At 46.4% G+C, this 22,663-nt stretch overlaps 1 protein-coding gene across 1 annotated transcript in view; it reads right to left on the bottom strand.

Annotated features, from left to right (window-relative positions):
- The window catches only part of DIS3L2 (DIS3 like 3'-5' exoribonuclease 2), a gene marked incomplete at both ends in the record, with an annotated part of 249,293 nt that overhangs the window by 82,071 nt on the left and 144,559 nt on the right, over positions 1-22,663 (bottom strand). Inside the window, one exon of the mRNA XM_084227980.1 lies at positions 6,670-6,782. Within this exon, the coding sequence (XP_084084106.1) occupies positions 6,670-6,782 (113 nt within the window). The remainder of the gene's footprint in view (positions 1-6,669; positions 6,783-22,663) is intronic.

Here is a 22,663-nt window from a genome sequence, read left to right as displayed (position 1 = left end):
GAATCACCTCCTCCCCTGGCCCTTTAAATTATTTTAAAAATGGATTTAATCTTTTTAGAGCAATCTTAGGTTCACAGATCAAAAGGTATCTTCTCATATACCACCTACCCTGCCCCGCTCCATGCAGTCTCTATGATGGATCAACATTTCCGCCTGCTGGTGCAACTGTCATAACTGATGACTGGTTGTCACATCCCACATAGTTTCCTGGTGTGGCACATGTTATGGCTTACACACGTGTGCAATGACATGCAGCCATCACCGACAGCATCATGCCAAGGAGTTTCTGTGTCACCGAAACCCTCTGTGCCCTACCCAGTCATCCCTCCCTACCTCCCCTGGCGACCACTGATCTGTCGTTTTTTTTTACACTCTCCAGTTTTGCTTTTTCTAGAATGTCACATACTTGGAATCATACATAGTATGTAGCTTTTAAAGACTGGCTTCTTTCACTTAGTACCTTGCATTTAAGTTTCCTCCACGTCTTCCCAGGGCTTGAGAGCTTACTTCTTTGTGCCAAAGAACATCCCCTTTATTCAGGCGCGCACGGTTTATCCAGCACCTGCTGAAGGACATGACGGTTGCCTCCAAGTTTTGGCAAATATGAATAAAGTTGCTAAAAACATCTATGAGCAGGTTTTTGTGTGAACACAAGTGTTCACCTCCTTTGGGTAAACACCAAGAAGCACGATTGCTGGCTTGAACCACAGAATACTCCGAGTTGTATAAGGAACAGCCAAAATGTTTTCCAAAGTGGCCACACCAGTTCTCATTCTCCTCCGCAATTAATGAGTTCCTCCTGTTGTCCACATCCTCACCGGCATTTGCCGTGGTCAGTGTCGTGGATTTTGGTCATTCCGAGGGGTGTGTACTGGCGCCCATTGTCATTTTAACAGTTATCTCCTTAATGACATATGACGTGGAGTATCTTTTCATAAGCTTATTTCATGGGCTTATTATATCTTCTTTGGTGAAGTGTTTGTTAGGGTCCTGGACCTATTCTTTTTTTTTTTTTTTTTCTTTTTTTTTTTCTTTTTTTTTTTTTTTATTATAAATTTTATTGTTATATTCCCCATACAATTGCAGCCCCCCATTCTGACCCCAATCCCTCCCCTCCCGCCCCCGCCCCCCTAAAAGTGTCTCTGGTTCATAGTTTTTTGTTGATTTTGATTTTCACTTTCTTATAGTTATTCATTTTCCTGGTCCATTATTTAAGTTTTCTAGATTCCTGCTATGAGTGAGACCATCCGGTATTTTTCTTTTTCTTTTTGGCTTATTTCGCTGAGCATGATCCCTTCCAGCGCCATCCATGTTGCAGCAAATAGCATGTGTTTATCTTTTTTGAATGCTGAGTAATATTCCATGGTATATATGTACCACATCTTCTTGATCCAGTCATCTATTTTTGGGCATTTGGGCTGTTTCCAAAGCTTAGCTATTGTAAACAGTGCTGCTATAAACATAGGGGTGCAGGTGTTCTTTGGAATTGATGTTTCTGTGTCCTTTGGGTACATACCTAGGAGTGGAATTGCTGGGTCATATGGAAGCTCTATGTTTAGTAGGTCCAGAAATCTCCACACAGCTTTCCACAGTGGTTGGACCAGTTTGCACTCCCACCAACAGTGCAGAAGAGTTCCTTTTTCTCCACACCCTCGCCAACATTTGTTGTTGCTAGTTTTTTTAATATGTGCCATTCTCACTGGTGTAAGATGGTATCTCATGGTAGTTTTGATTTGCATTTCCCTGATGACAAGTGATGTTGAACATTTTTTCATATGCCTGTTGGCCATTTGCATTTCCTCTTCAGAGAAGTTTCTTTTAAGCTCTTCTGCCCATTTTTTGACTGGATTATTTTCTTTGTTGTTGTTGAGTCTCATCAGCTCTTTGCAGATTTTTGTGATCAGTCCTTTATCATTAGTGTTGGGTGCAAAAATGTTCTCCCAGTTGGTGGGGTTTCTCTTTGTTTTTGTTATTGTCTCTTTTGCTGTGCAAAAGCTCTTTAATTTGATATAGTCCCAGCTGTTTATCTTTGCCTTCACTATCACTGCTTTGGGTGATGTGTCTGTAAAGATGTCTTTGATGTGCAAATCACGTAGTGTTTTGCCTATATTTCCTTCTATATATTTTATGGTTTCAGGTCTTATGTCTAGTTCTTTAATCCATTTTGAGTTGATTTTTGTGTATGGTGTGAGGTGGTGGTCAAGCTTCATTCTTTTGCATGTAGCGACCCAGTTTTCCCAGCACCATTTATTGAACAAACTTTCTTTGCTCCAATGCATAGTCTTTGCTCCTTTGTCAAAGATTAGTTGACCATAAATCTGTGGGTTTATTTCTGGATTTTCTATTCGATTCCATTGGTCTGTATGTCTGTTCTTGTTCCAATACCATGCAGTTTTGATGATTATGGCTTTGTAGTATAGTTTGAAGTCTGGGAGTCTGATGCCTCCATTCCCTTCTTTTTTTTTCAGGAGAGCTTTGGCTATTCGGGGTTTTTTGTGATTCCATATGAATTTCATCAATAATTGTTCTATTTCTTTGAAGAATGACATTGAAATTTTGATTGGAATAGCATTGAATCTGTATATTGCTTTTGGAAGGATGGCCATTTTAATAATGTTTATTCTTCCAATCCATGAGCAGGGGATGTCTCTCCATTTCTTTGTGTCTTCTTCTATTTCTTTTAACAGTGTTTTATAGTTTTCTTTGTATAGGTCCTTTACCTCTTTTGTTAGATTTATTCCCAAATATTTGATTTTTTTTGTTTCAATAACAAAAGGGATGGTCTTTTTGATTTCTTCTTCTTCAGATTTATTGTTTGTGTATAGGAAGGCTACTGACTTTTGCGTGTTGATTTTGTATCCTGCCACTTTACTGAACTGATTGATGAGTTGAATTAGCTTTTCTGTGGAGTTTTTGGGGTTCTCTATGTATAATATCATATCGTCTGCAAATAGTGATAGTTTGACTTCTTCTTTTCCTATTTGGATTCCTTGGATGTCTTTCTCTTGTCTTATTGCCCTGGCTAGGACTTCCAGTATTATATTGAAAAGCAATGGTGAGAGTGGACATCCTTGTCTTGTTCCAGATCTTAATGGAATTGCTTTCAGCTTTTCACCATTGAGAATGATACTGGCTGTTGGCTTGTCATAGATGGCCTTTATGATGTTGAGGTATGTTCCTTGTATCCCAAGAACTTCAAGGGCTTTTATCATGAATGGGTGTTGCACTTTGTCGAAAGCTTTCTCAGCATCTATTGATATTATCATATGGTTTTTATATTTCTTTTTGTTGATGTGTTGGATAACGTTGATTGATTTTCGGATGTTAAACCATCCTTGTGCCCCTGGAATGAATCCAACTTGGCCTGGACCTATTCTTAATTGAGTTCCCCACATTTTTATTGTTGACTTTTAAGAGCTCTTTGTATATTTCGGATGACAGCTCTTTATCAGATATGTCTCTTACACATATTTTCTCCCCATCCATGGCTTGTCTTTTCATTCTCTTGACAGTGTGTTTTGCAGGCAGAAATTGGAACTTTAATGAAGTCCAGAGCTTAGCAATTTTCCCTTTCATAGAAAGTCACTGGCAGTGTATCTAAAAAGTCATCACTAAACCAAGGTCATCTAGATTTTCTTTGTACTATCTTCTAGGATTTTTATAGTTTTGTGTTTTACATTTAGGTCTAAGAAGCATTTTGAATTCATTTTTGTCCTTTTCCTTTCAAGAGCTTAGTTATTGGGGTGGACGGGATGGAAACGAGAGGAATTCAGTAATACTGGGTAAACGGCAGGAACGCTAGTAACTTCTGGATTGTCCTAAGGACTTCTGCTTTGCACCTGCCAGCTCCTCTTTGGGCACGAAGGAACATTCTGCTGAAACTGGAGTCCAGGGACTGCAGACCCTTCTCGGGGTGGCGTGACGTCTGCTGTTGTCAGCGGTCCGGCACCGCGTGAGGCTGGGGAGTGCTGGGGGGGCACCAGGCTGGAGGGGTGAAATGAACAATGACTCTGCTGTATGATGAGCTTTCTGTTCAGTAGAGAGTTTGTGCTTTTATTGCTAGCAGATGGCTGGGGCACTCAAAGGCCAAATGACCTTATGGTTTATGGACCTGGCAGAGGTATGTCTGGAAGTCCTACAGAAGGACTTGGGCTACAGAAGGTCTTGGGTCTGTGGAATGGGCGGGAACCTTAGTCAATGGCTGGCTGAAGTCATTGCAGAGGGCTCTGCGGGAAAGAGGGAGAGGTTAAGAAGTCCCCCACAGAGCTGACATCTCCGTCTGTGGAAAGCCTGCTTCAGGGCTGAAAGGAAAGTGACCTGTCACAGCTGGGGATTTCTAAGCCGTGGATCCTGGTCAGCTACTCATTTGGAGAACAGGCACAGCGCCTCTGCCTCTGTGTCTCAACACAGTCTTGGCAGCTGGTGTGTTCACAGAGCACCTGGGTAGTGATGGGGAAGTGGTGGGTATGGTGCCACGGAGCATTCAGGAGGCACACTGACTTGAAGTGACAGTTTTCAGATCTTTAGCTGGGGAAAAAACAGAAGTAGGAGGATGCCGACTCTTTAAAGACCCACCACCTCCTTCGGCACGTCAGGGGGCTTTCCTCCTCTGCTCTCCCATGGCCAGGTCCATCATGCTAAGGCCTCTGGGGCCCTGGGACCTAGGGCTAGGCTACCTTCAGGGGAAACAGCACATAGCCCCTGGCAGCCTGCCCTAACAGGGTTTAGACAACATGTCCGCAAAAAGAACCAGCCCATATTTTGGGGCATGGTGGGAAGTATGGGTTCAGAGTATGGGAGCATGAGTTTCTCAAGCCCTTGTTTTGAAGGGGTGATAGAGAAGACAGGTCAGCAGTATGTCAGGGCAGGGGACTGCTATCCTGTGGACATGTCTCAAGGCCTATGCTGAGACCTGTAGGTCATAGAGGTCAGGGTGCAGAGGAAAGCCTTTCTGCCTCTCCAGGATCCTTATGCTGGCATTTTCCTCACACTGAGAGCTTGGCAACCCACCCTATACGTCTACCTGGAGTAGACAGTAGGGTGAATCACCCCAGGAGTTAAGAGGGCAGCAGCATGGTGGCTGGCCAGGGCATGCTGCTGCGAGGCACAGTTCAGAGCTGGGTTTACCTCCTGCCAGCTGCGTGGGCATACGGGCACCCGGCAGTGGGAGTTGCCAGTCAGACAAGGCGGTGAAGAGAGACTGGGCAGCTGCCACCCTCCCCTAGGTGAAGACATGTGCAAGCTCCTAGGATGGAGCAGGTGTGGCATCTGGGCCAGCTTCCCCTGGTCTGTCAGGTGAAGGGTTTCTAGATCCCAGAGTGTCACAGTGGACTGTGTGGGTGGAGGGGTGTCTCTCTTGCCTCAGTGTAGTCAAAGAGCAAACACCTGAAGACACATGAGGGGCACAGGAGTAGGAAGGTTCAGGCCAGTGTCAGCAGTAACCCCAAAACTGCACTCCAGCCCAAGGAAGTGAAGTGAAGTCACAAGACAGTGAAAAAAGTTAAGAAGAGCCAGAAGGAGCTCAGGCGTGGTCTTTTATACCCGACAGTCCCCAGGGCCTCGGGCAGTGCCTGACGCAGGCTCTCACGGAGCACTGGTTCCAGGTGGTCCGCAGAGACTGTGCGACTCACCGGGAGGAGAAGCCCAGGCCCCTCCCCTGCTTGGGCATCTTTTGAGTCTCCAGGTTATCCTGAGAAGGCAGGTAGGACCAGATCAGCCTCCACCCTTGGAACAGGGGTTCAAACTTTGTCGTGAAAGGCCAACGGTAAATTTTCATTCCATTCTCCTTTCAGAGTGGGACAGTGTCACAGAAGTTACGGAGTGACCAGCACGACTGCTGCGACAGAGCTTTACAAACACCATGGCTGGCGCGGGTGGAGTGTGCTGAGCGCTGCTGGGGAGCCAGAGCTTGAAAGCTGCATCTTTTCTCATTTCTTTGGCACGCTGGCCGCTTGGTCACTGCGTCACTGGGCCAGTCCGCGGGCCTGAGGTGAATGCCATGTCTCGCCTTGGTTTCTCTTGAACACAGAAGCCTAACAGGGAAGCATGTGGTAACGGGAGGCGAGCATTTTCCAGGGAAAACCTTTTCTCTCTTTTTGTAATACCTCATTAGAAGTGAGAAAAGATGTTCAGACTGTTCGGGTGAGAGGATGTCCTGCGCAAACTCCACACAGGCTTCGTGGATGCCACCCCCACTCCACCACGACACTGGGAACTACAAATCTCATGATCCCCAAAGGGAGGCTGCAAGGACCTAAGGGCGGAGTTACGCTGCCATTTTCTCGGGTTTGTGTTTATAACCAGCCATGTGAGGGGGTCTCTCTTGCCTCCAGGCAGTGTTTGGTCTCGGCGGGTCATTTGGGAGTCCGGGTTGGTGGAACGGGTAGGACACATTTAAGAACTTACCTCCCGTTTTTTCTCCCTGAGATGTACATGTCCTCATTTCCCCTTCCCTTATAGATAAACCTTTCGTGTGTGCCTCCAGTGTGATTCCCCTTTAAGCGCATGGGTGAGGACCCACAGGCAGGCAACCTGTTTTATATCGGGGTTGCCCTGTAACAAGACAAGTGTCTTGTGAATTTTTTTTAAAGAAAAGAGAAACCCAAAAAAGGAGGAAAGACTAAGTAGAACCATGGTTTTCAACCCAAGGAAAGGGATACTGATTTTTACCTTCTGGACCAAGTAGACACTTGTAGCCCTCTGAGCTGCCACTTTATCCAAGTCGGATCCCTCGGGAACAAAGTAGCTCACATCGGCAATGTGAACCCCCACTTCAAAGGTGCCTGCGAATGCACAAGAAGGACAGTCAGCCTAGCAGGAAGGCCTGGGCGAGCCTGCCCATGATGCTCCCTAAGAGAACTGGCGCCTGGCTGACCAGGAGTCCAGGCCACAGTTTCAGCCCCGGGACTGGCACCATCACTTTCCTTGTGCACCAACAGATAAGATTTTTATCCCAAACAAAGAACTTTAGTCATTTTGGCAAGATGTTTACCATTTCTAAACAACTGTAACCATTTCACAAGCTGCTTCTTGTCTTTGGGTGAACATCACTATAACTGCAAAAGAAGACTCACTTTGGACAATGACAAGTCCTCTCAGGTCACTAGAAGCAAATTCATGCACAGTCCTGCAGATTCTGCCTCCTGCCCATCTGGCCCCACAGCTGGCTCCCCACCCCCACTCGGCCCCTCCCACCAGCCTCCACTGCTGCCAGGGGTCTCCCCACCCACGATCTGGTGCGGTCATTCTTTGGCCTGTTATCACCTCCTCGCCTGGCCTCACCCCCCACCAGGCCAGCCTGTGCCCTCCCCTCCATCCAGAGGACAGCTCTGTGTGTGGCTGCCAGGGGAACTGTGTTCCTCTCCCAGGATGCATTTGCCTCATCCCATGCAGATGCCTACTTGGCTTGTGCTTTTTCTCACGCTTGGGAGAATCTTAACAGGATCAGCCTATCAAACTCCTTCTTCCCTTATGTGGGTCAACAGAAAGAGAAACCCAGAGCAAGAGCTTCTGCCCCGTTCCCTCCACCTGTCCTGTTAAAGCAGCCACATCCGAAGATGCTCGCCCTGGTGTCTTCAGCGCACGCACCTCCGCCAGATGCGCTTTGTATTTTAGCGGCTTCACTTTTACTGCCTGCCTTTCCCTACAGTGTAGGCGCCAGCAAGGCACAGCCTTTGTGTGAAGTTCACCGAGGCCAGCCAGTGCCTAGAAGAAGGCCTGGCACGTGGTAGGCACTCACTAAGCATTGCTGAGTGAGTGAAGTAACAACTGACTTGTTTGCCTGTTGCCTTTTTCCTTCTGCCAAAAGACCTAGCCCCCCTCAGCACTGCCCCTGCCCTTCCTAGAGGAGCAGGCCCTGCCTTCCCCAGCAGTTCTGCCAGAGAAGAGCAGAGGACTCAGGCTGGTGGAACCCATGAAATACGGCATATGTGATCTTACACACACGAAGATTCACAAAATGGGAGGAACACACACGGGAAAAGTGTCGATTTGGAAGAGAGCAGCTCGGGCAGACAGGAGCACAGCAAAGTAGAGCTGGGTCAATCTGAGACGCAGCAATGCTGTCGCCCGAGACTTGTTCTGAGTACTGACTCCAAGGCAGGGGGTCTGACTCTGCTACAGAGATTGAAGTGGACTTCAGGAAAGAAGGTCTGTTTCCTGGAATGCCGGGCAGTAAGGAAGACTCTTGCAAGTCTGGAGCTGCCAGAAGACATCTCTGCCACACAGTCATGCCATTATAGAAGATAATAAATGAGAAGAAAAGAAATTAAGAAAATAATTGCATTTACAATCACTTCAAAAAGAATCAAATACCCAGGAATTAATGTAACCAAGGATGTGAGAGACTCAAACAATAAAAACTATCCTATGTTACTGAAGGATTGACATCATGACATAAGGAAGGGAAAAGACATTCCATGTTCATGGATGGAGAGAATCAGTATAGTCAAAATGACTATCCCACCAAAGCAATATATAAATTTAATACAATCTTCATCAAAATATCAACAATATTCTTTAAATAAACTGAACAAAAAAATGGTAAGATTTATATGGAATGATACAGAGCTCAAAGAGCAAAGCAATCCTGAGAAAAAAGGAGAGAAAAGTAAGATAAGTTGTATAAAAGGCAGTCATAAGTAAGTCCTAAAAAAAAAAAAAAGGCAAGAAAATACTAGTTCTAAGAAATAAAGATGACTTCACTTGAACTCCAGGGTCCAGCTGAGCTTGCCTACCTTGGACTTGGCAGTTCATGAGTCAGTCAATTTGCTTTTGGTTGTGACTGACTGGACAAGTCCTGAGTGACACCCAAGTCAACGCCAAAGAGCTGACGGACACAGCTTCTGCTGACCCGATGACCAGTGCTAAGGCCCACACATATTATCTACAAATTTTGTAGCTCTTTGTTATACTCCCATCCATTCTTCACTGGGGGAGGGTGATTCTCCCCTTAGTTTTTAGAACGGAAACATGTTTAAAAGTGGGGTAAGTTAAAGTAAAGGCCAGAGAAGGAAAAGAACTTAATATCCCCCCCTTCATCTGTCTCACACCCAGACAGTGCCCTCCTACAGGCATTCGTTGGTTTTTCCACCCAGTACTATGACCTTGATGCATTAGGGAAAACCTAATTCCATCGGCGAGATCTAGCTGCTATGGGATAATGTAACAGCCCTAATTCCCACAGAGGAGGGGGCCGTCTGGAAGGCTGAGAGGAACAGTGTGGCTCAGAGTTCAGCTGCCTCGTTCTGAGGGCCCCGCAGCTGCGTTGCTGGGTCACTGGGAGCAGGGAAGTCTGCCCTAGATGATCGAGGAAATCAACCCCCAGAGAATGTGGTCAAGAGTCTCAGACGGCTCAACTTCCAATTTTGATATTACAAGTATCTAAAACCAACACTTGGAGAAGGTAAAATAAAGTGTCTTCTTTGAAGTCAGAATTGTAATATATTGGCCTAACTGGTAAATATTGACTAAAGGAAAAGAGAGAGGATTATTACATCATGATAGAAACCATAATTTAAATTTCAGTCTGGGTTGTTACTACACATGAACTTTCTGTCCTTAATCAAAATTGACAAACTGACAAAGAGTTCATTACGGGAGATAAAACATGAGGGAGGCCAACCAAAACATATTGGAGAGGCTTAGGTTTCACTCAGAATTCCCAGCAGAACCTCTAAAACCAGCACAGAGAAGCTCTCTTATTCTCTCCTTCGGACCTTTTTTATGGAAACCCTAAGTAAATATTTTAGTACATATATTTACATAATGTGAACTCGGAGAACTCTGGAGGTAGTGGCGCTGACGCTTTTATTCTATGAAAGAGCAAATATAAATCCAGGAGGCTCTAAGGTATCTGCTGCCAAAACATTTCGGACCGATTTGATGTTTTCAAAAAATACTGTCTTCACCTAAAAGCATTCTTTAAGCATTATTTTACATTAAAAATTTTCAGGCCTCGGGAGGGTCTTGTGGTCTCTTCCCCAAGCAGAGGGGGGCTTGTCCCGTGGCGGGGCATCCGTGACTCCGTGTGCACAGGACCCACAAACTTGGATGAACACGAATACTCCTTTGAATGAACCTGAGAGGACATCAGGTTAAAACTCTGTCCAATGAAAACACGAACCTAAAGCAGGGGCTTACACGCCAGCTCCTCCAAGCTTACACCTTAAGGCTACTTGCTCCATCTCTGCGGCACCCTGGTCATGAGAAAAGGCTTTATTCCAGGGGTCCCTGCCCCATGGGAAGGGAGCCTCTGTTTATTCCAGCAGTGCACATCCACAAGAAGCCCCCCAACACTCCATTTAGGGGGCTCACAGACTGGTGGGGTTCACAGGTCTTCCAGGGTGGTGACAGAGTATTAGGAGAGCGGTGACAGCGCGAGGTTGCAGAGCCTCGCCGCCGGAGAGAGTGGAGCTGAAACCTGCATTTACGTCAACATGGCAGTAAGGACCGCACGCATGCTCAGAGGACAGCAGTGGTGACCATTCACGCTTCCTTTGTGGCACACACGTTAATCTAACCTTGACAAAAGCCAAACAGACCCGATTTCACAGGTGAATCATCAGAGGCTCAAGTGGTTCCATGTCACCTAGTTACCTGGCCAATAACAATAAGTGCCGATTCAAAAGCAGGTCCAGTTCAGCGCCTTTGCTCCTTTCATTACCATCACCCACACCTCATGTCAACTCCAGGATAAGATGATACTGTCTGACTTTTCTCAGCTGGCAGAAGCCAAATTCTTGCTATAGACGCAGACTTTCTCAGCCCGATTCACAGCCACATCCCTCTCCCTGCAGGCTCTCTTGGTCACACTGCCAAGCTCTGGAGCCACCTGCATGGGGCTTGACCACAGACCCACGGCCCAGCCATCAGTCCTAGTGTTGTTTAATTAGAAGGTTTTAAGCTCCACTGATCCCTTTGTAAACTCTCAGATTACAGTCCTCGCTGCTGGTGGCAGAGTGACTGTCCTAAGCACTGTGTTGATGACAGGTGGCAGTGTATCTGGCTTCCCGCACCAGGTGTGAGACCAGGGCCTGCCTGCCTGGGGCCACTCGAGTTGCATTTACCCACATGGGCTAAGACTGGACGGTTGCGACAGAGGCGCTTCTAGACTCTGGTAGGGCGCGCTGATCTCCCAAAGTTGGGGAGTGGTGTTGCTAAAGGAATGTCACCACCAAAAGCATCATTGCTTCCACCAAGGGGACTAATGGCCTTTGTGTGGTAAGTACAGCTGTTCACCGCTTCATGGTGTCACCTCCTCACTGCACACCAGGTTCTACAGACACATTCTCAGGCCATCCTGAACCAAAAACAATGCGCCTGAGGTTACAATCTCTGAAGAATGATGCTGACAGGCCAACAAGTTAAAGGAATCTTCCTGTGAAGCAAGATATTTGGTAAATAAAGGCAGGTGACGACAAAGAACACGTTCTACTACACATAGACACACAAGACGTTGGCTTCCCGCCCGCAGACTGGCTCTCGCCAGCCCACAGGACGGGGACACGGCGCTCTTGCCAGGGTCACCCTCTTTTTTTTGAGCTTTGAAAATTATTATTTTGCCACACTCTTTAAGAAGGCCCCCCCTGGGTACACACATCCCATTTTGAAAGAAGGCATTTCAAGATATGGGCTGTTTTTTGAAAGCCGGCTAAGGGGCCGCTGACTAAGGTCTGGTTGCCCTTCCCGTGGCTGAAGCACCAGCTGGCACCCCACCCCAGGCATCAGGACGTGAGCACGGGGCTCCCGGCTACCAGCCCGAGACGCCAGGCCCCGTGGCTGACAGAAGCAGGGCAGCCAGACCTTCGGAAGCCCCAGCTGCTTCGCCAATGCTGGAGCCTGTGGCCTGTGCACCTTTCTGGGGGATGGGACCTGAGTTCAGGGTGAGGGTTTGGTCGATGACGCCCCACTGCAGAGCCGGGTCCCGCAGAGAGAAGGCCTAGATTTTTCCTTCACGGTGTCGCAGAGACACACTTGGCAGTGCAGGGAGACCAGGTCACAGTTTTCAGCAAAACAGAACATCTGGATAGAAAATTGACCCTGAGGGGCCTCCCCATTCTCCACTCCATGGGCCGCTGGGTCCTCTGCGTGTGGGCATCTGTCCTGGACGATGCAGCGCATCAAAGCATCTGCGGTGTCACGTGGCTTAGCAGCTGGGCATCAGTGCAGGCCGTGCCGAGTCCCCCCACCCAGCCCTGCCTCAGTGGGCAGGGTGGCAGAGGAGCCCTGCAGGCTGCGTGTCGGCGGGCCCTGGGAGAACACCGTCCACACGGGAAGAAGCGAGCCCCGCCTGCGCTGATGTCCAGGGTGCCGTAGGGAGAGGAGGGTTGGTGGGAGGCCAGGCTAAGAGGTGCCATCGATGGGCACCATTTTGGGCCTGCATTCTCAGGCCCGGTCACCCTCTTGCCTCTGGTGGGTCTTCCCAACAGCACACGGTAGGAAGTAGTGCTCTGGGAGCTCAGAAAGGGGGATCCAGCCTGAGGACTAAGACAGAGGACCTCTGCCGCCCGGATGTCCCCACAGGGAGGCGCTAGCTTTGGGCAGCAGTTCCCACCAGGATGCAAGACCAGCCTTAGCATGGCTCCCCCCTCAGCGGCAGGGACAGCCGCCTCAGCTGGGAAACAGCGGGGTCTGGAGGACCGGGTGGCTACCGACCAGCTGCACCTTTCATCGGGGTAAGCGAATTCCGACTTTCATGGAAATTCTGATTGGGCCGTGAGGGTAGAGGACCACTCAGACCCTGACGTCTTCCAGTTCTGCGTGGTACTGGGTTATGTAATCAAACATGGAGCCGACCAGGGCTGCAGCGAGCATGGCAGCGCTCCACGGCCGAGGCGCGGAGGCGGTCTGAGGGGGGTTCCTATACTTAAAAAGAGTGAAAGTTTAATGATTCTGGGACATGTCAAACTGAATGGAATACAAGGCCCCCGTGTCTGAGGAGGGGTTTGTACCACATGATTTCTCAGGTCCCCCCAAAGGCCAGGATTTGCAAAGCCTACGGATTGTCTCTTTTATATTTTCTCTTCGCCACCCAGCAAAGAGTTAACGAGAACCTTTAGCTGCAAACGCCGTAACTGGTGAGCTCACCTTCTGGAACTCAGCAGCTTACAGAACCTTTTCCCTTCATTATTACACAGGACTCTATCAATCTGCAAGTACTCAACTAAACTGCCCACACAGCAATTTTTGTCATGTTCAATCTAATTCTCAGGAATCTAAGTTTAAATTTATATGAACAGCATGGAAGAGGAACACCCAGGCAGTAAATTCCGCTTTGCCCCTTCCAAATGATTTGAGCAATGGCCTCCTTCATTAACAGGAAAGAGGATGAGGAGCTGAGCATGTGAAGCTGGCACACCCAGCGTCTGGGAATTTCCAGGCGTTTCAGGAGTGAGTGGGGGAAGCCCAGGTCAGCCGGTCAGGCCTGGGATGCAGAGCCCAGCTCAGGCCCCAGGGCAGCTCGGAGAGACGCTGGGCGGGCATCTGTGCTCCCTCAGTGCCAAACAAGAGCGAAGTCAGAGGGGCCGAGAAGGACCCTTGAAGGTAGAAGCAGCGTTAGCAGGTCCTGATAACACGGGCTGGGGCAGGGATGGGGGGCGGGGTGTGAATGAGCGGCTTGGCCCTGGTTTCAGGGTTGCCTGCGCTGGGTGATGGGAACAGCGGGTCTCATTATATTATTCTGTCTACTTTTGTGTATGTTCAAATTTCTCTATCCAAAAATTAAAAAAAAAAATGTTTGCAAGGGTTGAAGCCAAGGAAAGGAAACAGTTTAAAAAGGAAAAATCTAGTTAAGTAAAACTAGCTAAGAGCTTTAGGGGAGAGAGAAGCCAACAGAGGCAGGAGAGAGCTACCTCTCGGCAGAGCGGGATTCAACTGACCCCATGGATGAGCTGTGGAGGCTGAAGCTCCGCGGACTATCCCTTTCTACTTTATACATGTTGGGAATGTGTTTAACTCTCAAATGCTAGAAAATCATAAAGCTAAAAAGTATAAAATAAAAAATGCAAACCAGACTTAACAAAGGTCTGGGAAGAAAGCGATCAAGATGGTCATAATGGCTTTCTCCATGGAGTAGGATAACGGATTTATCCTTTTGCTTACATGAAAATTCTAATTATTTTTAATCATAAATGGGTAGCCCATTTTACATTTTGGTTTCTTCAGGGAAAACATGCCAACACAATGCTGTGCGCCGCCCCTTCTCCAGCGCTGGTTCCCCACCACACACCGAGAAAAGCAGCACTGGCGTCTGGCAGGAGGCAGCGAGGGGGTGGCAGGCCAGCTGACAGCTCTCCTGGTGGACAAGGACCGAGGCACTCTGCAGGCAAACCACGGAGCAGGGACGGGGCGTGCCCGACGGCTGAGAAACAACCGCGTTCTTGCCGGAGTGTGACGGGAGCCCTGGCTTCTGTCGCTGCTGTTCCGCCCCGGGGTATGGATGTGCAGGAATGCTCGACCTGGGCCAGCACTTTCCAGTGATGTAGGTTTGAAAACCCAATTTTAGCTGGTTTTCACACTCATTTGTGGAGTTTTTTATTTTTTAAAAGCCTCTGTTAACGAATCATAATTACTAGGCTCCAATAGTCCATTAAAAGCGATGGCTATACAATTTTCAACAAGTTTTAAAGAAATAGAAACATCTATGTGTATTTAAATGCCTATTCACCAACTGCTCACTATTATCAACTGTGTAATCCAATTCCGACCCCCCTTTCAGCTGAAATTAAAGCAACATTCGCATTCACCTTGAATTTTGAGAGGCAAGGGCTTTTCAAAGCTTTAGAGCCTGGTGACAAAAACTTAATGGCTTTTCTCACATGGCGAGGTTCTTGTTATTTTCTCACCATGCCCTATTAGCTGTTTTTGGATTGAGTTACTCAGTTTCACTAATTAATCCCTTTGCATGAAAGAGAAACTCTTTTCTAACTCTCCAACGCTTTCCAAAAGTTAAGAAAAAAAAAATCACATCCCTAATTCATGCATGTGCGAGACAGGAATCCACCCTAATGGCCCCTGACACAACATCCACTGACTACTTGCTTCTTAGATACTTTATTCATTGAATCCTCCCAGTGCGGGATGGATCTCTTTCCACAGATGAGGCTACCGAGGCCTGGGAGGTCAGACCCCTTGCATCAAGGTTGGGTTCCTGAGCTTAAACCCTCACCCATTGCTGGGATTTGCCCCCTTTGTATCAATACTTGATGAGCTTCCCACTGCTGCTTTCTCAAATCTACAGGCTACGAGTCCTCTCAAGGTAACACTGAAAAGACTCACATTTTGAGACAAGTCAGTAGACTGGAGGAGGATTTTCAACATGACCAAAGTGACTCCTCTCTGGGGACAATAAATACTCACTGACATCAAAACCTTGTCACGTGCTCCTGGAACCGCGGGTCACTTTCTACTTTGGAACTACCTGCATATCAATTACAGTTTCCCAGGTTTTTTATAAGCGCCTTTTCTCTTGTGAACTAATGCATTATATTAAGCACTTTTCATAAGTTTTGGCCACCGGCATTCCTCTTTTACGAAGTGCCTACGTAACTCCAGTCCTTGGCTGGAGACATCTCTTACTTCTCACCCTCTGTGGTTTGCCTTTTCATTCTCTGAATGGTGTCTTGTAATAAAGTTCTTAAATTTAATGAAATGTAATATGTCGCTCTTTTCCTTTAAGGTAAATGCATTTTGTATCCCACTTAAGAAACCCAAAGTTCTGAGGTTTTTCTTCTATGTTATCTCTTAGAGCTGCTAATGCTTTTAGAATAGTAATGTGTTACCTTCCATGCTTACATCAATGAGCCACGTGGACTGATTTTTATGTATGGTGTGAAAATAGCATCAAAGCAAAGTTCACTGCTTTTCCGTGTGGACATCCAATTGACCCAGAGTGATTTATTCATAAAGCCATCTTTTCCTCACCACCTGCAGTGATAGTTTCGTTGAAAACCAGGTGATTTTATGTATATGTTGGTCTGGTTTTGGATCCTCTGTTGTGTTCTCACCTGGCTTCTGAATAGCAATTGAACGTTTATTATTTCAGCATAACCTAACTACAATTCTGTATTAATGTTAACCTTTCCATTTCTATTTAAATAATTTTCACTGAGCACATACTTTTGTCTGGCACAGCTCTCTATGTGCCAGGGATTGTCTCATTTAATCTCCCCAGCAATTTAAAATTAGATGTCCATTTTATAGATCAGGGAGCTGTGAGGCATGGAGAGGCTAATTCTTTCCTCTGGAGAGGGATGATACCTCTTCTCATTTTGTTGTCACACCACCTACGTTTGTGGAAAAGCATAGGTACATGTAACTTCAGACAGCTGTTCCCAATACCTTTCAAGCTAGGTTGGGTTTTTGCAACAAGAGGCATTCACGGAGCTTTACTCCTTTAGCCAAGTGTTGTGGGACAGAAGACACTCGAGAAACTGTGTAGTCCAAGCATCCATCTTAGAGCCAAGCCAAGAAAATTTTAGAGAAATCACCGACATGCCCTCACACGCTGCAGTGGAGGCCAAGGTGAGAAAAGAGCCCGGCTCCTGCTCCTGTCCCAGTGCTCTTTCTGGGATACCACAAGCACCTCTCATCATGCAGAGTGTGCTGGATCCCTGAGACTTCTTAACTGGCTTCCAGGTTTACCTTGGTGCCAGAGACTTGAAGATGCCTAACTGGTGGGTGCCAGATTATCTTGGCTTTAATGAGCAAGGAAACTGGAACCAATCAGCAGAGCTGGAAGCAGATGAACAGGCCACCGTCCAAATTTGGTTTAACAAGGTGCACTGAGACATCCGTGAAAAAGGAGAATTTCCAAAGCCCAGACCCCACAGAAATCAGGCTAGCGAGATTTGAATGGAACATAGGAATAAGACTTGGAGGGGTGGAGCTGTCTCTCCACTTAATCTTTCCACTTAGATTCTGTGTCCTCAAAACAGGAACTCACTGGCAAGCATCCCAGAAGCCCACCTCCATGCCAGAGGCCTCGCATGGCTATTCAGTTACTTGGATTTTTTGAGTCAAGGTACGATTCAGTAAAAAATGATCAGACAACAAGGACAGCTAAAATTGTTCGCTCACCAGTGCCCCAGTGAGTGGCAAAGATGTGCATTTATGAGCTGACAGCGCGACACCAATTTCCATTTCTCTTCCCAGGCTCATGACCAAGGGCCATACTACGAAAATAAGTTTTGTCTGAAATCGAGAGATTTGCCTGAGCTCAGAAGGCCTGGAGGAAACAGCGCCGGAAGCACTGCACACCATGAAGATGTCAGAGACAAAAGCCAGTAGATTAGACTTTCCTAATTAAGTTTGGAGCTGCCTCTTCCAGTATCATGTTCGCTACTGAGGAAGGCCTTCCCTCTGAAACATGGTGCTTCAGGGTCCAGATCATTGAATTGGATGAGCCAGTGAGAAGCATAATCAGTAGGCTAAGAGAAGATGGGGGCTGAATCTGGAGGTTTAAATGGAGACATGCTGTCTGAGATGAAGTCAAATTTTCAAAGGCTAGAAGGTTTGCACAGCAGAACCCTTGCAAGAGAGTAGCTAAGGAGCTGAAAAAGATACCTGGAGGTGAGAGGAATGGCTGAGAGGAAAAGCCAGGGGCACTAAGACAGAAGGCATGTGCCAGGCTGCCTCCGGGGTCTCAGGGGAACACACGGGCATGTGTGGGATTTATAGCTCTATGTATTTATCTGTCCTCTTGGTCCTCCAGTAAGGCAGGACAGGGAGGGTACAAAGGGCTGCACTGTTTTCTCTGCAGTGCTTGAAATAAGATTCTGATTGCAAAGCCCATTTCCCCACCCAGTCACCTCTATGACAAAAGTCAGGAGTCTGTCTTTCTGTCCCTTGTCAAAGAAAGGTTTCGAGGGTGTTTAGTTGAAGGTGGGATCCAGCCAGAGTGAACTGCCAGGCAAGGTAAGGTGCACAGTTCAAGGTAGGAGCAGTGAAGAGCACAGTAGGCCCAAGGCCTCTTTTCAGAAACCTCTTAGGTCTAGACTTTTGGAGGGCGCTGTTGAGGGGAGGTGCTAGGGTGATGGTCACAGTTTGGGGGGGACACGTTAGACAGGCCAAGATCCTGGAACAGCGGAAGCAAGAAACTTCTTGATATTTTGTTACTCTCTTTTCAAATTCCTGTTGAATAGTTAAAGTGGTGATGAGTGTTGTCAGCTCCTAAAGTCAGCTAGAAGGAATACTGGCTGGAAAAGAGGAAGTGGGTGTCCAAGTGAAGGACATGCATGTGGTTCGGCTGTCTGAAATTCTTCCTCCACAGCAAACCTTAGGGCATCTGTGGTTCTTTGATTAGAGAAGGCAGCTTTTTCTTTTTGATGGCCCCTTGGCAATGAAGACTTTTAAACAATCCTTGGCTCTCAGGTATGTAGCCTGTAGGTCAGCATGGAACACATTTCAAAGAGTTAGGTAGCTCCTGGGTGGTGTGAGGGAAGTAGGGGAGAAACCCTAGGTGCTACGGAAGAGAGCATTTGGAATTCTGTGTGGAAGGCCATGGAAAGGCAAACAGCCTAGAGGAAGTAGTGCAGCTGCCTCTTGCAGATTTTGTTTATAGTTCAATTATGATTTGAATGAAGCTTTTTTGTCAGTCTGTCTTGTGATTTCTTTGATTCACTTAAAAGTATACTGATAAATTTACAAATACATGAGAATTTTCCAGATCTCTTATTAACAACAACGCCTTACAGAATTTTTAAATTGCACAGAACCAATGTATGACAATAATAGCACCAAAATGTGAGTGAAAATGGAAAGCTGAAAAAACACTCAACTCAAAAGAAGGCAGAAAAAATAAAGAACAGATGGCATAAATAGAAAATACCAAGATAATAGACTTATACCCAACCCAACTATACCTGAAATTAAATCTAAATGATCTAAAATTTTGAACTAACTAGCAGAGATAGATTGGGTAAAAAAATAAATCTATAAGAAACTTCACTTATACTATAAAGAAACAAATGAAAGCCAAAAGGATAGATCACAATTGAATATTATATGCTCCCTGACCATAACTTCCCCATAAAGCACAATGTACTTTACACAAACAGTGCAAAAACTACAGCCTCTACAGTGCCGGTTTGATCCCTGGCCACCCGCGAGGGTCCCATATGGCGCGCAGACCTCTCCTGCAGCGCCCGCTGCTCCCCTCAGCAGTATATTTCATCAGTCTGCTTGTTCTGTCCCCAACTCTGGCTCTGGTGAATTCTCTCATCCTCCTGCGCTTCTGACTATACCCAATGCTTGTGTAAATGAATAAATACATCTTAAAAAAAAATTGGTGTCATAATAATCAGCTTCTATGCATGTTGAGCAGTGAGCTTCAACACATTTAAAGTTAATGAAATAATATATTTTGACTGGAATGGAATTAAATTAAAAATCTATTTTAATGGTTATTCTAAAAATCTTATTGTTCTTAAATTCTAGATTTTAACCTCCTCCAAAATAATAAAAACACGTTCTTAGAGTCATTATTTTCTCTTCCCATCTTTCTGTTATTTCCTTCCGAAATTCTTAAAACTGAAAGTCCTTATTCCTCCAGCATTTCTAACCACTCTTTTCATCAATTCTTGTTACCTCTTTGTCCACAAACTTTTTCAGATCATCTCCCAATTCTCTAATGCCCTATTTGCTAAATATATTGTGCTGTTTAACCCAGTGTGTTGAGTTTTAAGTTTTACTTATAATTTTTCATTTCTAGATGTCAGTTCTTTTTCATATCTCTTCATCATCTGACAGTCTATTAGTCCCCATTCATACTTTCAATTCACTCTTGAGTTTCTTTAAACACAATAAAAGACTTATTTTATATTTTATAGTCAATAATTTTAACATCCAGAAACTGTGGGTGTGACTCTACTATGTGCTTTTTCTGCTGACTCTGGCCCACAGTGCTTTATCTCCTTGCATGCTTCCTGACTTTTTGTGCACTTACATTTATAAGTTTACCAGAACTTTAGTTTTGGCAAATCTTTAAGGTTTTGGTTGAGGGTTAATTCTTCCAGAAAGGATATGCTTATGATTCTGCCAGGCCTCTGGAAACATTGTTCACCTGGTATGACTTTAAAATAAGCACATGGCTTGGAATTTTACGGACATGCAGGTACTGTTAAATTTAGGCACTGAGCACACTGGCTCACCAGGCATCAGAAGATGCCATCAGCTTAGCTGCTTTGGCACATATACCCTCCTTTGGTTATCTAGTCTCATTTCACTCCTGGCTTCTGAGAACTTGCCAAACTTTCTTGCCAGTTCAATCATACATTTAAAAAAAAATACATTTAAAGAGTCTTACTGAAGAAGGAATTTTCAGGATATTCATTCTGTAATATTTCTGGAACTATAAGCCCTATGCAATATATTGTATGCATACACATTTGTGCATATTTCTGGGAAGAGAATCTGTAACTGTCACGAGAGTCTCAAGGTGGTCTGTGATCCTTTTGAGACAGAAACCACCACCATCACACTTTGCTTCAGCCCCATGCAAACTAAACAGCAGCTCTTGTCTGCTGGCTTCTAGCTCTCTAGTCTTGAGGAGATGCTGCAGATAACCATTTCAAGTTGATATTCATTCTCTAAATGCCACCAGATTTCTAAGTTCTGGTATGAACATTATCTCTACATACCAACCTAACCTCCAAACACTCCTAACTGAGGGAAATTAAATTGAATTTTCAATGTTTCAACACATCATTTAGTTAAGACCTTTCTGTTCCCAGAGGAATACTTGGATTTTTGTGATACCAGCTTTCTATTTCTCCAAACTGACGGACGAACACTGTCACTGCAATTGTACGTGGTTGTTTAAAAGGCTTTTCATAACTAACAAGCCTGTCTGCCAGCATCGTTAAAGGAAAAAAATTCCTGGCTTTTGTCTCACAAACTGTTTTGCTATCACATTAAGCTTCATTCAGGAAGTTGATTTTATCAGAAAATTAGCACTCATTGAATTTAGACATGGCAAGGATACAGACCAGGAGGAAAGTGGAGAGAAACCAGACCGTGAAGCAAGCTGCTGTGAGGCTGTGGGCCTGGAGGAGAAAGCAGGCAGGTCACACAGGAGACACTCTGAGCAAGGGAAAGCTGGAGGCTCAGGCTGACAGAGAACCCTAAACACAAGAAGTGGTTCTGAAACCTCTTCAGGATCATGGAGACATGAAGCGATGCGGAGAGGCTTGATCGTGAGGAGGAAAAGGCCATGCAACCCCCCAAAAAATAGACTTTTTTAGGAGAGCACTGGGAACTGACTGGAAGTCAGCTGAGGAGCCCCTGGACAACCCAGACGCTGGAGGCTGGAGCGCAGTGGGATTAAAAGGCCCAGCAAATGGGAGGAAAAGGGGCGAACCCTTGAAAGAACACAGCAGGGGCCAGCTAGACCTGGCCCAGGGCTTTTTACCATAGGGTGCCACATAGGCCACCAGGGACATAGGGCTATCCCGAAAACGCCAGGCCCTGCCTGCCCTTAGAAAAGTAGCAAAGGGGAACGAGATGAAGTCATGAAGTTCATTGCTGCAGGAGAGACACAAAGACAGTATGCTGACAGGGGAGGCCCAAATCAATTCTGCCCGTAAGAAATGAAAGCTCTGCAGAAGTGTTATCTTGCCCTGGAACAGGACTTCACCCCAACTGGGAAGTAGGCGAGCCAGGCAGCCCCCAGAGGGCAAAGGGCAAGCAGAGAAGGGAAGGCAGGAGAGAGAGCATTGGATTTGCAGAGCCAGGAGGACCCAGAGGGGTGCTATTAAGACGCATGTGTGCTTAGAAAGGAGGAGCCCTGGGAGGTGGGAGGGTGGGGAGGGGGTGGTGGCTTTGACTAGGAAACCTGCAGACCACAGGTCCAGAGAGATTTTCAAGCAGAAAAGTGAAAGACTGTGGTCCTGGTGTGGACATGGCAGGGGACAGAACAGGGCAGCAAGGAGGAGGGGGGACAGGCAGGAGGGAAGGAGATTACTGATGACAGTGCCAAGAGGCAGAGGAGTCAAATGTGATTCCGGCAGGTCTTTAAAAAAAAACAAAAACTGGCCGAGGGGGTGGCAGAGGATGCCTCTGTGAAAGCAGGCAAGAGAAGGAGGTTCAACTCCCAGCAAACCTCCAAGATGGAACTCTGTGGCCTCTGTGTCCAGACCTGGGAGGGTGGGGGCTACTGTGAGCCACCCAGACTACATAGCTCCCAGCCCAGCACACCAGATGGCTCCTGTCAGCTCCCTGCCCTGTCTCTCCTGCTTCTGCTGGCTCTCCTTCCCAGAGACCACCCCCTGCCTGCACCCTCACCAGGTGGTTCTATTTCTCTCAGATGAAGCGATTCTCTCAGGTGTGAGTCCTCAGCGCATCCCCTCAGAGCTGACTGCATCAAAGGTAGAGGTGCCGCCCCCTGCGTCTTGGCCTTACTTTCCACTTATTCCAGGATTCACCCCACCTTCTTCACGGCCTTGCAAAATCATCAATTCTGACCACTCCTTTCCTTTCAGCTTCTCTCAATACAGACGTTAGACTCACTTCCATCTTAAAAACAAAGAAAAAAGCACTTGCCTGCACTCCAGATGGTCTCACTCATAGCAGGAAGTTAGGAAACCAAAATACGGGACCAGGAAAAAGACTAATTATAATAAAGTGAAAATCAAAATCGGCCAGCAACCATAAACCTGAGACACACTAT

This window comes from Talpa europaea, assembly GCF_964194135.1.
Source record: "Talpa europaea genome assembly, chromosome: 1".
Taxonomy (NCBI): Eukaryota; Metazoa; Chordata; class Mammalia; order Eulipotyphla; family Talpidae; genus Talpa; species Talpa europaea.
This window is presented reverse-complemented; position numbering and strand designations above follow the sequence as displayed.